General features: G+C 43.0%; 1 protein-coding gene across 2 annotated transcripts in view; it reads right to left on the bottom strand.

The window, feature by feature from the left end:
- ABCC3 (ATP binding cassette subfamily C member 3) overlaps positions 1–14,282 on the bottom strand; it is a 47,797-nt gene that overhangs the window by 10,436 nt on the left and 23,079 nt on the right. Inside the window, exons 8-19 of one of the 2 annotated variants that reach the window (XM_068913235.1) lie at positions 12,073–12,291; positions 10,704–10,881; positions 9,996–10,157; positions 8,779–8,871; positions 7,145–7,348; positions 5,757–5,903; positions 5,254–5,341; positions 4,109–4,175; positions 3,055–3,181; positions 2,536–2,712; positions 1,542–1,709; positions 582–765 (exon numbers count right to left, since the gene is read on the bottom strand). In XM_068913235.1, the coding sequence (XP_068769336.1) occupies positions 582–765; positions 1,542–1,709; positions 2,536–2,712; positions 3,055–3,181; positions 4,109–4,175; positions 5,254–5,341; positions 5,757–5,903; positions 7,145–7,348; positions 8,779–8,871; positions 9,996–10,157; positions 10,704–10,881; positions 12,073–12,291 (1,814 nt within the window). The remainder of the gene's footprint in view (positions 1–581; positions 766–1,541; positions 1,710–2,535; positions 2,713–3,054; positions 3,182–4,108; positions 4,176–5,253; positions 5,342–5,756; positions 5,904–7,144; positions 7,349–8,778; positions 8,872–9,995; positions 10,158–10,703; positions 10,882–12,072; positions 12,292–14,282) is intronic. The other variant, XM_068913236.1, reaches the window with a different exon arrangement.

A 14,282-nucleotide genomic window follows, 5' to 3' on the forward strand; every position in this document is an offset into this window, starting at 1 on the left:
AAGATGTCATGCACCTCGCTCCCTGCCTGACTGGTGGGGGCAAACAGCGCTGCAACTGAAGAGTGTGGGAACGCTTTCTCAAAAGCAAACATTCACCAAAATGATTTAATCTTCTAACGTTTTGTCATAGTCAGATCGAGCTTAAAAATAACCCAGATTAAAATGACATTTTAACTTTGCTATAGGAAAAAAAAGATATATAAACAAAGAAAAATACCAGACTGCGGGTAACCCGTTACAACAGCAGAACCTAGTTTGTTCCTTGCTACTCCATTTTCCTGCCAAGCTAGACCTTGCCAATTGTAAAAGAAATTCTCAAATCAAAAATATCTTCTAGCAATGGAATTGTTTTTTCCAGGATAAACCAAAGACTCATGATGTAAAATTCTGAAAGACATTTGTTTGGGAAAACATCTGTCAATAACATAGGACTGGCAATACACAATATTTTCGATGGCAGCACAGAAAGGGAAGGCAAAGGCTAGGCTGTCGTGCAAAAGTAGGTGACAATTTATACAGAGGGAACGTCCGTGGTCTGGTTGAGAGAGAAAGGCATGATTAAAGAAAAAGAAGTACTGTACTTGTTGGCTCATCTTCTTCAATGTCCTCGTCAAGCGCATAATTTCGCAGGAATTCTGAAAAGGCCTTGTTTTGTTTCAGAAGGTCTTGGTAAGATCCCATCTCAGAGACTTTGCCATCCACCAGGACAACTATATGGTCCACTTGAGGGAGGAAGCTGATGCCATGGGTCACCAGAATTCGAGTCTGGATAGACAAAAAGAAAAGCCCACATCTCTCCCTCAGTTGTCACTGTGGGTACTAAATGCTGCCATGCACTAACATTACCTGACAGGCCAAATAATACCACATTTTTGGGATAAAGAGTGAACTATCACGTCAACATGAAACGCCAGAAGAACTACGCTGCTTTTGGTAGCCAAGCCAGATTGGAAATACCAACATGAACTTAGCTATGCTTCTTACTGCAGGCAGATACAATCACAGAGGGAAGTAAAACAACTGCTGAATCATCATCCCCTCTTCCTACGTGATGACTTTCTTTGTGGTCTCTCTCTTTTGAGCTCTGAGACAGTCTGAGAAGATCACCGCAGGAGTAGAAGGAGACGAAAAGAGCTTGTAATTTGCTTGCAGACTGCCAAAGACCTCTGCAAAATTAGTAAGTTGTTACAACTTCCTCAGTGTGCTGCCTCCAAGTAACAAGCAATACTAAGCTGACAACCTCTACAAATTCCGGCAAACGGCTTATTTTTGGAGATGATAAATAGCAGTTTTTTAAAAAGACAGAACAGGTTTCTGTCTCTGCATGTTCTAACTGGATCACATCACTTTGGATGTGAAGCTCACAGATATAGCAGCTCACCCCAGAGTCTGCTGCGGGGGAGAGGTGTCCGCGTTGCCAGTTAAATGCAAATGCAGCAATGATTCAACACTCGAGCCTCGGTGGCAAAATAGCTTCCCTGTTCCCATTAGTGCTTTTGCATGTGTACATTTGTAGAAAGATGATCTAAATGCCAGCTTACTTTTCCTTTAAGTACCCCATCTGGCCCAATAACTTGGTCAAAGATGTGCTTTGCCACATGGGAGTCCACAGCAGAAAGAGGATCGTCTAATAGGTAAACGTCGGAGTTACTGAACACTGCACGAGCAAGGCTCACTCGCTGCCTCTGGCCTCCTGAGAGGTTGATGCCCTGAAGGGAAGGAGGGCAGAACAAAACATATCACACGATTCAGCACAAACAACAGCCAAACACACGGATGCTAAATGCAATATGAGCCCCTGGCTAGAATAACCCGGTCGGAGCTGGAGACAGGAACACGACACCTCTAAACGTTGTTTGTTCCCTGCCAAGCTTCCACTCGCCCAGCAATCTGGAGACGGAATAAGCCTCTTGCTCAATAAGCTCCTGAAGGGAGCCGTTAAAATGCAAAACACAAACAAGGGAAGGCTCTCAACGAGGATATAAAATGCAAATATTCAAAGCAGGTTTGCTGCACCTGGAACATCTTCCCCATCTCTCATCTTTCACACAAATCCACCTGCCCACCCAACTTCGTGCAACGCTTCTCAAATTCACTGGCCTCCAAAAAAAGTCTTTGTGGGTAATCACAGACGTAAACATTTCTCATTAAAACGAGGTGTTAAGGGATGATCATATTACTTTTTCCACACGAAGCACACCATATGTTCCCTCCCTTCGTAACCCTACAGGAAAAGGAAGGCCTCTAAGTTGTCCGGACAGATTAAGGCTTACAATCGGGAGGGAGGATGCTCTCATCTTCCAGAGCTAGATGTGCAATTATGCATCCCCGTACAAACACATGCTTAAAGTTAGGACCAGGTTCAAGTCCAGCAGTCTCCCACAAAACTGCCCCGTGTGTTTCCATGTTGATTGTGACAGGCGTGCCATTTCAAAGACCAAACTGAATCAAGGCCCGATGCTAGAGCGTCTTCTCTTTAGCCAGACAGAACAGGAATCAACGAGCATGTCTGACTTTAAAATATTCTTATATTACCTTCTCTCCTATTTCAGTCTGATCTCCTCCTGGCAGCACTTCCAGGTCAGTTTTTAAAGCACAAGCCTCCAGGACATTTTGGTATTTTTGTTCATTAGGAGCGTGGCCAAACAAAATGTTGTCTTTCAGCGTGGCATTCTGGATCCAGGCTTGCTGAGGCACATAAGCAACAGAACCCTGGAAAAGGATGGAAAAGGAAACCTCCGACTTGTAATAAGCAGCAATTCACACTCACAACTAAGATTAAAAGCTGCAACACCTATATCGCTCCTGTTCCATATACAGGCACATTACACGTATGTATGTGCTAACTGCTGATGTATAGTTGATAGAATCAGGAAAGCCATTTCATGTGAAACATGATTAAACAGGTGTGGGCAAAACCCAAATAAACATGCAGACAAGCTGGCAAAGGAAGAAACAGCACTGCCTCTCCAGCCTCAGGTGCCTTACAAGCAACGCAAGCAGGGGAGGCACGTTCCCACAACGTTTTGAAGTGGCACCATAAACAAAACCGACCTTCACTGCCACTTCTCCTTCCAGCTTTTCCATTTCACCCAGGAGAGCAGACACCAGAGAAGACTTCCCACAGCCAACATGGCCAACAACAGCAACCAAAGAACCACTGGGGACCAACAGATTTATACTGTGGAGGAAACAAGCTGGAAATTAATAAAACATTAGTTTACTAAAAACATGATGGGTCTTTAAACCAGGGCTGACCTACACAGTGACAAATCAGCCTGACCTCAACCAGAACAGCCGCTGCAGAGGGATTCAGTAAGTACAGCTTGGTCACTGGTTTCCTCCTCCCTACTTTCTTCTGCACAATCAACCACAACCACAGCTGTAGGAGTACACGGAAACCCAGAGCAATGTTCCCAGCATTAATCTATTCTGTTAGTTGTTAAATCAGTAAGATCACTAGCAACCCTTGTAAAACCCTCTTCCGTGCCGTGTCAGCCCAGTCAGTGAGTCAAACGGGGTTAACAAACATTTTGGAAGCAAACAAGGTTCCAGAAGTTTTTGTCCTGGTTTTTAATTTTAAAACCCAGAGCAACCATACTGAAGAAGAGAGTGAATACATCCCATCTAAAAAACTTTCAAACCATCTTGCTAATATATGAGCAAAACATACACCTCCGTACTCTGGAAATGGTCCATTCACAGCCACAGGGATGAGCCAGCCACGAGACTCTTAAAGAGCAGACCACTGCTTGCATGTCTACGTGCTAAAATTACCAAGCTCAAGTCCAGGCATCTCTACATCTTAACCACCCAACAGATCAATCGGATTTGTCTGCAGCTTTAGTTCATCTATTTAAGAATTTTATGTTATGCCAGTCGCTGTGTAGTTGAGGATTTACAGCACTGTTCTGTAATGCCTAAATACTATGAGGCCTGAGGATTAGCTGGATGCTTTAAATATAGAAGAGATGCACACATGGGATGTGGAACTACAAGCTTTTCTAAAGCGTGTCTGCAGATATTACTAGATATCTTTCAAACAGCCCCCCCCCAGGAGCCAGCAAACAGGTAGATGCTCTATTGCAATTGCACACAGAAATCTTACTCTTTCAAAGATGGCTTGAGCTCCTTTCCCCAGCTGAACATCCCATTTGTTACCGTGATGGCATAGCCTGTATGACAAAAATGCAACAGGAGAGAAGGTAGGAAAAGCATTACACAGAGCGGCAGGAGTCAGAGGCCGGGCAGCTAGAGGAGCGTTTACTCAGATGAGGCTACGGGTGTTTCACGTGCACTGCAGTTCCCTTTTCGCCTGCCATGGGAAGCATGGTCTTGTGACCACAGGGGGTCATAAGACAGGGATCTTTCACTGTGAAAATAACTGGTTGCAACTCGAACTATAAACAGTGAGCTTGCAGAAGGCCAGAAAAGCCGTCCTGCTTCACCGTGCCCAGCCGGGACCCTGACAGCTCAGGGCAGGTCTCAGAATCCCCAGGCAACAGTCCACATAATTGCACTTGAGAAACCACTTTCGAGTCAGTAGGCGACCACCAGCATGCCGCTGGCTCTGCTGTATCAGATTCGATCTGCCTCTGCACAGCTTTTTGCTTGCCACACCAACAAGTTACAGGTCCCCAGGCTTTCTTCAGCTCCTGGTGAAGCGGTGTGTAACAGTGATCGCACCACGGCCCTCCCTGCCTCCCTACTCCTCATCCGTCTATGGCATCACGTACAAGACAGCTTTTGAACCACGTTATCTCCAAAGTGCGTTATATGAGAAAACACAGTGAGTTTTTTAAGATTATCTGGTTTGCTCACCCATTTTGAGATACTGTGTTTCCAAAGCAACAATAAAAACAAAAATCAAAATTTTCTTTATAATTTGTCCCTAAGCATTTGTGCAGCATAAAAGGCATGAGAAGGTCTCCCTGACCCCAGCGAGAGTCAGTGGATGCACTGCAGCATCCAGTGCTGTTAGCATCCAGTACACTGCAAAGCAAACACAGACCAAATAACTCAGTGCAAAGCTCAAAAACACAACCAGAAACTTCTGTCATTTCCACGTGGTCTGAATGACAGACACGCACTTTTTTGGAAAGGAACTACCCTTTCCAATTTTGTTTTTTTTGAAGATTATTGTTGTCATTTCTTTTTTTGCTTATTCTTGTTTTTTAGTAACCCAACCAGTTCAAAATAAATGTAAGATATTCGTCACAGTAGCACAGTTTAGAAAAATACCAATCTCTTTACCTGGTGCAATCGCTTTTGTTTCCACACAATCTGGATCAAGCTCATCATGATTCAGGAACTGCTGAATTCTCTTTAGGGAAACGCTTGTCTAGAAAAAGAATGCGGCATTATTCTGTCATTCTCTTAATAGGGACTTAATGCTCTTACTACTGAAAAGGAAAGCAGGCAGGATGGCTTAAGCTTTCACCCCATGGGCTTCCTGAACAGTGACTCATTCTTTCCCTGCAATCAGTCTTATGCTGAAATTCAAGCTTCAGCTGGGAAATTTATTAGATCAAGGTAAGTTTGTCTAAGTGAAGCAAAATTCATACGTGTGAAATGCCACACAAACAGACCTTCTCAGAAGACGTCTGGCTCTCTAACACAGCGCAGCATTACCGAAAGGATGTCAGAGAGAAAACCAGCTAACGGGCAGATGCATGGGATCTCTGCGTTATACAAATCGGAGAGTCATGTGGGGTTCTTCTGTGTTCAAAGCAACTTATGCTTCGAGCCTTCCTTACCTGTGCAAGGTTGCTAATGACTTGTGGAAGCATGCTGAGGGGAAACCTTAAGATATTAAACAAGGAGAGGGAGACAAAAGCCTTTTCTGCGTCCAGGACGTTCTTCTCATCCACTGAGACATATACAGCAAACGTCGTCAATGCTACCTGAGAGCCAGAGAGCGGGTTTACTGCGAGATGTATGTAATACTTTGACATTTTAAAAGCAGTCTAGTCTGATGGGTATATTTAAAATAAAAGTATCAGCAATTGGGCAGTGTGGTATCAAGAACCCGGCAAATTCACTGCTCTTTCCGACCTTTTCAACACACTTTAAGAATGGATGAACAAGTTCACACAAAAAGAGGCACGCAGAGTAGCATAATTTTCTGATTACTAATGGCTACATGTAGTTGAACTAGGAGATTAACATGGTGAATTAGAGAACTCTGGTAAATAAAAATGAGAAGCAGTTATCTAGCTGGGGTTTGGCTGCGTTTCCAACTCCACCCAACCAAATGTCCCCATTGTAAACGGCAGGCTAAGCAAACAAAACTCACTGAACAGTAAGAAAGGGAGTAAAACCCAAGTTATTTGCTGATTCATTGTCTGACAGAGACACGATGGAGATACTCTCCTATGTAGTGCATTACTGGGGAGCAGGCACGGAACGTGCATTTAAGCTAAATTTAAAGGAAACAGGAAAGAAGCCAAATCTTGAGGGGGTTTGGAACATTTTTGCAGGATTTGGCCTTATATTTCAAGCAGAGTTGGCTGGGAATATTTTTGACCCAAACCAGAACTCTCCATGCAAAAGGCAGCACAGTTCAGTAAAGTGGGACATAGAAGGAAAGAGAAAATTGACGAAAAATCGTGTCAGAATTGTCAATGTGTCATTTGGGCTTTATTTTTGATATCAAAAAAATATATATTTTTTTAGATTGTAGAGCAATTTAACAACTCCCCTTTACCTGCTAGAGCAAACAAAGTGCTGTAATAAGAATGGTAGAAATGAGGACTTAAGACAGACACTGTTTTGACTGACTCAATCCAAATTTTTCAGAGAGGACTGCTATTCACAAATATCCCTGAGGTTTAAAATTCTAATCTCAATTTGTTATGGGAAATACTTTGAAGTAGTTGGAAATTCTCCTGGGACAGCTATACCCAGCTTCCACTGGCAGGCTTTATCAAGAAATACTTTGATACTGGTTAACAAAAGGGCTCTAGGGAATAGCAAACATTGCTTCACAGTGTATGAATATAATTTTTTTTTTATTTTTATTTTTAAAGTATTTACATTTTATTCCTACGTACATTTGGCAAGTAGAAAGTCTATTTAAGAACTTCACTCTTATCCTGCACAAATGTACTTGCAGAGCTTAGAAAGCAATGCAAAATCAATTTACCAGGAACGGCGCGCTGACCCACGCAAAGGTGGACAACGAATTGAGATAGGCAGATTTTTTCAGAACACGGAGCTCGTTCTTTCGTATCTCCAACACTTTGGCTGAAAACGATGGTTCCCAAGCATACAGCTTCAGTACCTTTATGCCACTCAGAATTTCATTCATTAACTTAATGCGAGAGTCTTTATGCCGCATTTGTTCCACCTACATTAGTAGTAAACACAGGAGACAGTGTGTCACACGGATGACGAGAACAGAGCTTTAAACAGGTTGTCTCACAGCTGTGATGGTCCTTGGGCTATTTCTAAAGAGGATATAAAAGGTAATTAAGGAAAGCTAGCCTATAATCAATAAGTTACCATGCAAGTCTGTACCTCCAAAGAAAACAGAAAACAAAGCAGATGGCTGAAGAGCAGTACAGAAAAGCTTTCTTACTCAGCTTCACTGTTAGGGCTTACATTTTCAAAACCACCTTTAAGAAAGATTCAGGCACTTCAGGAAAATACTACCCTACTTCCTCCTTTGATTTCTTCAGATTTTTTTCCCTGATTTGTATAGCTGTCTTTTATGGCATCCTTTGAAAGGTGTGGTTACTTTCAGTTTATTTTTCTTCTATACACTATAATACAGTGTCTCATTTAGTTACTTCAAAAATCAAATCCCTGTTCAGTGGTATAGAGAAAACGAAAAATTGCATTCACACACACAGGCACACCAAGTCGTGCAGCTGCATCCATCTTATAATGGGCAAGGGAGGAAAGCAATGTTAATATTAACATGCCAGCATCCAATTAATTTAATGGGAAGTCTTTCTGTCACAACTCTTCAAGGCATGTAATAATACCATTCTGTTACTAAGGCAGGGCTCAAGTGTCGTCATTTTTACTTGCTTTCCAACTCTCATCCTTTTTATATCAGTGGCTTGATTATTTTAAACCTCCCAAACAGTCACTGATGCTTTGCATCAATATCCTGTTACACAGCTCAAGCCACTTATTAGATTTTTCTAGCACAAAGCCAGAGGGCACTATTATATTGGCTCTTCAACCTTCCTTGACTAGGGATGACTAAGACTGAAAAAAAAAGAAAAAAAGGAGTTAAGGATCTTAAGATAATAATTCAGATTTAGGGCAGGTTGGTAGCAGCAAAAGTCAACGTATTCCATTGGTCATTAACGTAAGAAACAAGCTGCCAGGTTTAAGTTCCCATCTATGAAGACAGGCATTCGCAGCTCAAGGAACGGAACATCTGCACTTTTTCTAGACACTCCTGGAAGAAGCTACCAGGGAAAGGACTATGGAGACAAAGAAACTTCTTGCTAATCCCAGAAGCTGTTCCAGCAGTACGAGGAGCCACCGACTCTACACCACACCTTCCCCTTAGGAGTGTTCAATTCACTAGGGAACAACCGTTTGAGAGGATGCAGTTATTAAAGATGTTAGTGCAATCTTAATCACAATCATAAATACATCAGTGCATATTGCACCTTAAATATAAGGTGCAAAGGTGCAAATTATATATATAAAAAATATATATATAAATATCTCCCTCTCGCCAAGAAAACCATAGTGTCTTCATTTTTCATTACACAATCAGCAATTCAGATAACACCACCTTACCAGCTGGCACCTTACCTGGAATGCCCTGGTTTTCATTGCTATTGCAGCGTTGCACGGGATAAGTAAAACCATCACAGCAACTCCTGCCAACACCGAAGGCCCTAAAGTCTTGAATGGAAGAGGAAAGAGAAGGTATGGGGGAAGGTGTGGGGGGAAGGTAAGTTGTTGTCTGAATGCTGCAGTTCTCCTGCAGTGAGCACTAAAACCACAGTAGGCTATAGAAACAGAAACTCACTGGCTCACTAATGAGTACTTTACATAGACAAGTACTTTACATAGACAAGCTGAACTTTCCCAAGTGAAGTATTGCAAGCCTACAGAACTGCTATACAATAAGCAGACAGAAAAATGTGATGGCATCCATTCCGAATTATTGTACTAGTATCGGTGATGGCAAAGAGCTTTGTGATTCAGCTGTTAAGTGATTCCCAGTGGGAGGGGAAAGTAAGCTTGAACTAATGCAGATATAGAGCTATTGAGCAGCTGCAGAAAGGGAACAAATTAGTTGCAGAGAGGGATTTTCCATTGACTTCTCTCTGACCCAAGGAACTGCAATTACTCAACTAACCCAGCACCCTCAATGTGGGTAAAAGCAAAAAAGACCAGCTAGCTACCAGAGTTCAGCTTATCAGTACAGCAGTAACTCATAAAGCGGCTGTAACTTAACGGCTCGAGTGTTATGCTTGGTGCTACCGAATGACACGGTAAAACAGATTAGCTGCATAGAAACATTTTAAAGATGAATGTCAGTGCTCACACTGAACCCGGAATAAACCGGAAACAACTTCACTGAAGCAAAGGAAAGGATATGTTTATTCCACGTGAGACTTGCTCCATTCTGACTTGCACAAAATTTCTTTACATGACATAATGTAATCTTTAAAAAAGGCTAATATTTCCTTTATCTAGGTTGTTATTTTTTACAATTTCTTTCAAGCTCTCATTTGTATCGACAACTGGGAATGCTGTCATGAGTCCAAGACTGTGCCTGTCGAAGTATGGTAGGGACAAAGGAGGCATAATGCTATTTTCTCCTTCAAATGTCATCTCTTGACTGCCAGCTGAACAAAATAATTAAGAAATTAATTGATCTTGTACAATGCTACAAGTTGTTTTACCATAAGACAGAACAGTAAGTTTCTTAGAAAGAAGTGGTGGGTCAAATAGACAAAAGAGTAACAAGCTTGCACATCACTTAGACAAACTCTGGGAAAATGTGATAATGTCTGTACCTGCCAGAGGAAGTACAAAGCTAGAAATATCTGGAGTGGTGCAGACCACAACATGTTCAGGAAGGTCACCAGATCCATGAAACGCTGGGCATCCACTGACATCAAGTTGACAATTTCTCCAACAGTAGACAAGCGTTTTGCTGAGTTCGTGATGACTAAGGACTTTAAAAAAAAAAAAAAAAAAGGCGTCTGGAGAGTCACAATCTTGACACATACGGAGAAACGCAAAGAAGAAATCCCCAAGTACTAGAAAAACAAGATACTCCAAGAACGTGCTTCACCCATGAGAGCAGAATAACTCACATCTCTAGCAATCCTTAATCCCCGAAGAACAAGACCTTATGAAATGGTTTGCTTCTGAGCACCTCTCCCTTGAGCAGGATGCAGCATTTGTTTCTGAAGAAAACCCACTTGTCTCTAGTCAATTCTTCTGTATTCACCTGGATCCCTTTATTTTGAATATTTAAATTAAACCAATATTTGCCTGTGATGCGTCCAGTGACCAACCAGTACACCCACATTAAGTCCCTGATTTCTAGAAAATTCTGTAAAGTACGAAGACTCACTAAAAATTCATCTTTCGTTTTTCAGGAGGCTAGTCTTCTCCAACACGCCTGCTCTTCTCTATCTAAGAGACTATCCAAGGACTAAGGCTGCTTGCTTGGCTGTAGGCTCGTGTTCTGGCCCATGAAATGCTTCCCGTCTTACCTTTCTGTATATCATTCCAATGATCCCAGTTCTCAGCCTCATTCCAGTGACAAAACAGTACTGGAAATGCTGGTGAAGTATGAGAGTCTGCAGCACAGCACAGGTAAACATCAAAGCCGCAATCAAAAATCCCCACCAGGCTGGGGCATCTTTGTTCTTAATGAAGTTGATTAATACACTGTTTTTCAGATTAGGAAAGGGAAAAAGAAACAAAAATAAAAAACCGTGCAGCAAGTTTAATGGGACATAACGCAGCTTCCCTCAGCCACGGCATTGTGCTACATCCTCTCTCTAACCACAAAAAGCAAACAGCTCTCCAGGATGCAAGCTGAGCTATGACTTTAGTCAAACAACATTGCAAAGATACATCTTAGGCTTTGCCAGCAAAAAAGTCTATTTGCAAATGAGCTCGCAGAAAATGAAATACGACGAGAAACTCTGTTTCCCCCGAGATGAGCCTTTAAACGCATGGCTCACCGTCTGGGCTAAGTCAGGGAGCCCCCCAGAGCAAGAGGTGAGTGATGGGACATACTAGGTGCGGTAAAGCAGGTGAAACCAGCTCCCTACCCAAATCCTCCTCAAGCTGCCCAAGGGCTTCTGTCTGGGGTGCCTTCCCACAAAGAAGCAGGACTAAAAGTCCTAAAAGGCACAAGAGTGTGGGGATCGTGCGGACTCTTTTATGGATCAGGCCGAACAACTGGTCCTCCTGGAGATGGCAGGTACCAAAGGTTTTCCTCATGTAGGGAGAATTTGAGGACATAGCACTTTTTGTCAAGATCTTGCTTTTATTTATAACCATTATCTTCTTTCAGATGGAGGTTTATTACAACCATGCCACACACATTCGCATCACTATGCACCACTGAGAATCCATCAACTCAGCTACAGCCTCCAAAATCTATCCCAGATGATAGCTGCACGGCCAAAGCACCACAAACATCACACTTCATTTGTATACCGAGTCACGCTACAGCTGCCATCACCCACACAGGTGGGCATCAGATGTACAGAGACAACCGAATCCAGCAAGCAGCGCTCTGCTCCGATTTCATAAATGATCCTTTACAACTTGGGAAAAATTGCTTTGGACTGCTACGAGGAGCAACAGGTAATTTGCAATCCAAAGCTGTCCGTTGGTGATGGGCGATTTATGAGTCTTTCATTTAAATGAAGCCTGCTCAATTTACAGCTTACTCCACAATAAAGAATGCCTGTCTTATGGCATTTCAGTGGAAGGCAGAGGGACTTACACATGCAGCATTGTGAGGGAAACTAGTTATACATTTAAAAAAAAAAAAAAAACCACTCCTTGCCAAAGCCAAGCCTCCATAGGGATCACACATAGAGACTACTCACACTGTAAACCAACCTTAACAGCTGAGGGTTGACGAAAGAAAGTAGGTCTTGTATCAGCTTGAAGAAGGAGCCAATTAAGAAGTACGGCCCAAAGGTCCTCAACAATGCTTTGAGAAAGGAGGGCTTTCTACTGTGCTTCTTGTCTCTAATTAGAACTTCTGCCTCCTCTGGGCCATTACCAACATGGTTCAGCATATGGTTAGATTTCTTCATATATGTCACATCTTCTTTCCTAGGAGAACAAACCAAGCAATCAGATACAACTGACAATGAGAATGTCATTGCCTTACGTGCAGGGCACCGCAATAACACCCAAAAGCCCACCTCTTCTCTTTGCTCTGCCATTGACCAACAGCAAGACTTTGGGACAAGATCTAGATGGACTCAGGGATAGGTCACTCTTATGTGATAAGTCTCGTTTCCTTTTATTCTTGTGGAGTGCTTCACTCAAAACGATGAAGTGCATTCCCATAGCCCAGAAAACAAATAGCCTGGGGATGAGTGCATGGCCCAAAGGGGAAGGAGATGAAGGCGTGACTGCTTTTAGCAGAGGACAGACTTGAACTTGAATCTCCAATTTCCTCAAAAGGAATCCTTTACCACTTGCTATTCACATACCACAGAAGACGCCCTCACCTAGTCCTTCTGAAACTGTATTCGTTGTTCAGTTAGTAGCTGTGCTACAGCTTCAGCCTCATCTGACAGCATAGCTGCTTTCAGAGCAGAAGTCTGAGTCCCTCAGGGGAAACAGGCACTGAAACACCTACCTTCCGGCTCCTGACTGGGCTAAGATAGGAGGTAGGCACAGCCCTCAAAAGCTAGCACTTTGCATTCCTGAGGACTTGAAAAACCATAACACCTCCAAAGCTGAGCCCTCTCTGACATGTGGGCAACAGCTGACCGAGGTTCTGCCAAGGTAGCAACTTTGGGCCCAGGTGCGTAAATTTTACTCAGATTACATTTTAGGCAGCTAAATCCTGTCTGACTGCAGCCCTCCTTACTTTATGCTTCTGCTTCTCCATCTGCAAAAGCAGCCAATGAAAATGACATCTTCTGTAAAGCTCTTTGAGACTAACTGATGAGAAATGCACCCAGCAGGTAGGTGCTGCTCTCCAGGACTCTAGGTGGGTTTTCTAGAAGCACCTCTTGGGTTTAGGTGTCCGACTTCTGTCGCCTTTCAACAAAGAGAGGATGCTCTGAGAAATTATTTCCTCCATGAATCCCTCTAGAAGAGCAGCCCGGCAGCTTTTCTATCAGCAAGCACTGATTCACTATTGATTCTTTGGGGCTATGGGACCTATAGAATAATCCCCTGACCGTCAGCCAGGAAGGCAAAGTACAGAGAGGGGGCAGGGAGAAGGAAATTGGAGTCTGGGACGCATAAGCCTTATAAGAAAGGACAGATGGAAAAGAGACCCTAGGAACAGTGAAGACTTGCAAGTTATTTTTCCAGTGCCTTTTTGGAAGTCATACCAAGTAGGGTTGGATTTATGATTCTTCATAAAGACCGGGCAGACTCTTTGGAGCTGGCTGGCTGCGGAGGCCAATAATTCCGACAGCCTGTGGGTATTCAAAATGATCGCTGTGGCAAACTGTCCACAGGTAGAAACTTGTTCACATCCTTTCCCAGGAAGGCATGTGAAAATCTCAGTTTCTTTGCAGCAAAGATTGGGGGCAGGGGAAAAAACCTAAACCAGACAAAAATTGTTTCAGACCAGAACAAACAACGTTGCCTTTGTCCTTCTAGATCACACCCGGACAGTTTATGAGCAAAGCTTTATTTTCTGGCTAGTTTCACGCTCTTAAACTCAGTGAAGGATTTGAAGCAACAAGAAAACTTGCCCCTGGCTTTGTGCTATTAAAAACAGTTATTACTGAGCTAATAGCAGCACAATAGCGCTCTCGCAGCGAAACCCCAAAGGGAGAAAATACATTTCTAATGTTCACTATAGGTTGCTGGGTGAGGCCAGGACTCCGGCAGCGTGTGGGACTGGTCACACCTAGACCTCTCTCCCAGCAAAAAGCAAGCGCCCGTTTCCATTATTTATGGCAAGGCAGATAACACGCACACTGATTTTCCCAGGGGAAAACATACAGCGTCCTCATTGGTGACGACAAGGCCCCGCGCCTTTAATTCGTTTTCATTAGCAAAGGTCTAAAAATCAGAAGCTAGCTAAAAATAGGATGAAATAGATGCCAGCTCTCTCTCATCCAGCCAGCACC

This window comes from Struthio camelus, chromosome 19 (genome assembly GCF_040807025.1).
Source record: "Struthio camelus isolate bStrCam1 chromosome 19, bStrCam1.hap1, whole genome shotgun sequence".
NCBI classification, from domain to species: Eukaryota; Metazoa; Chordata; class Aves; order Struthioniformes; family Struthionidae; genus Struthio; species Struthio camelus.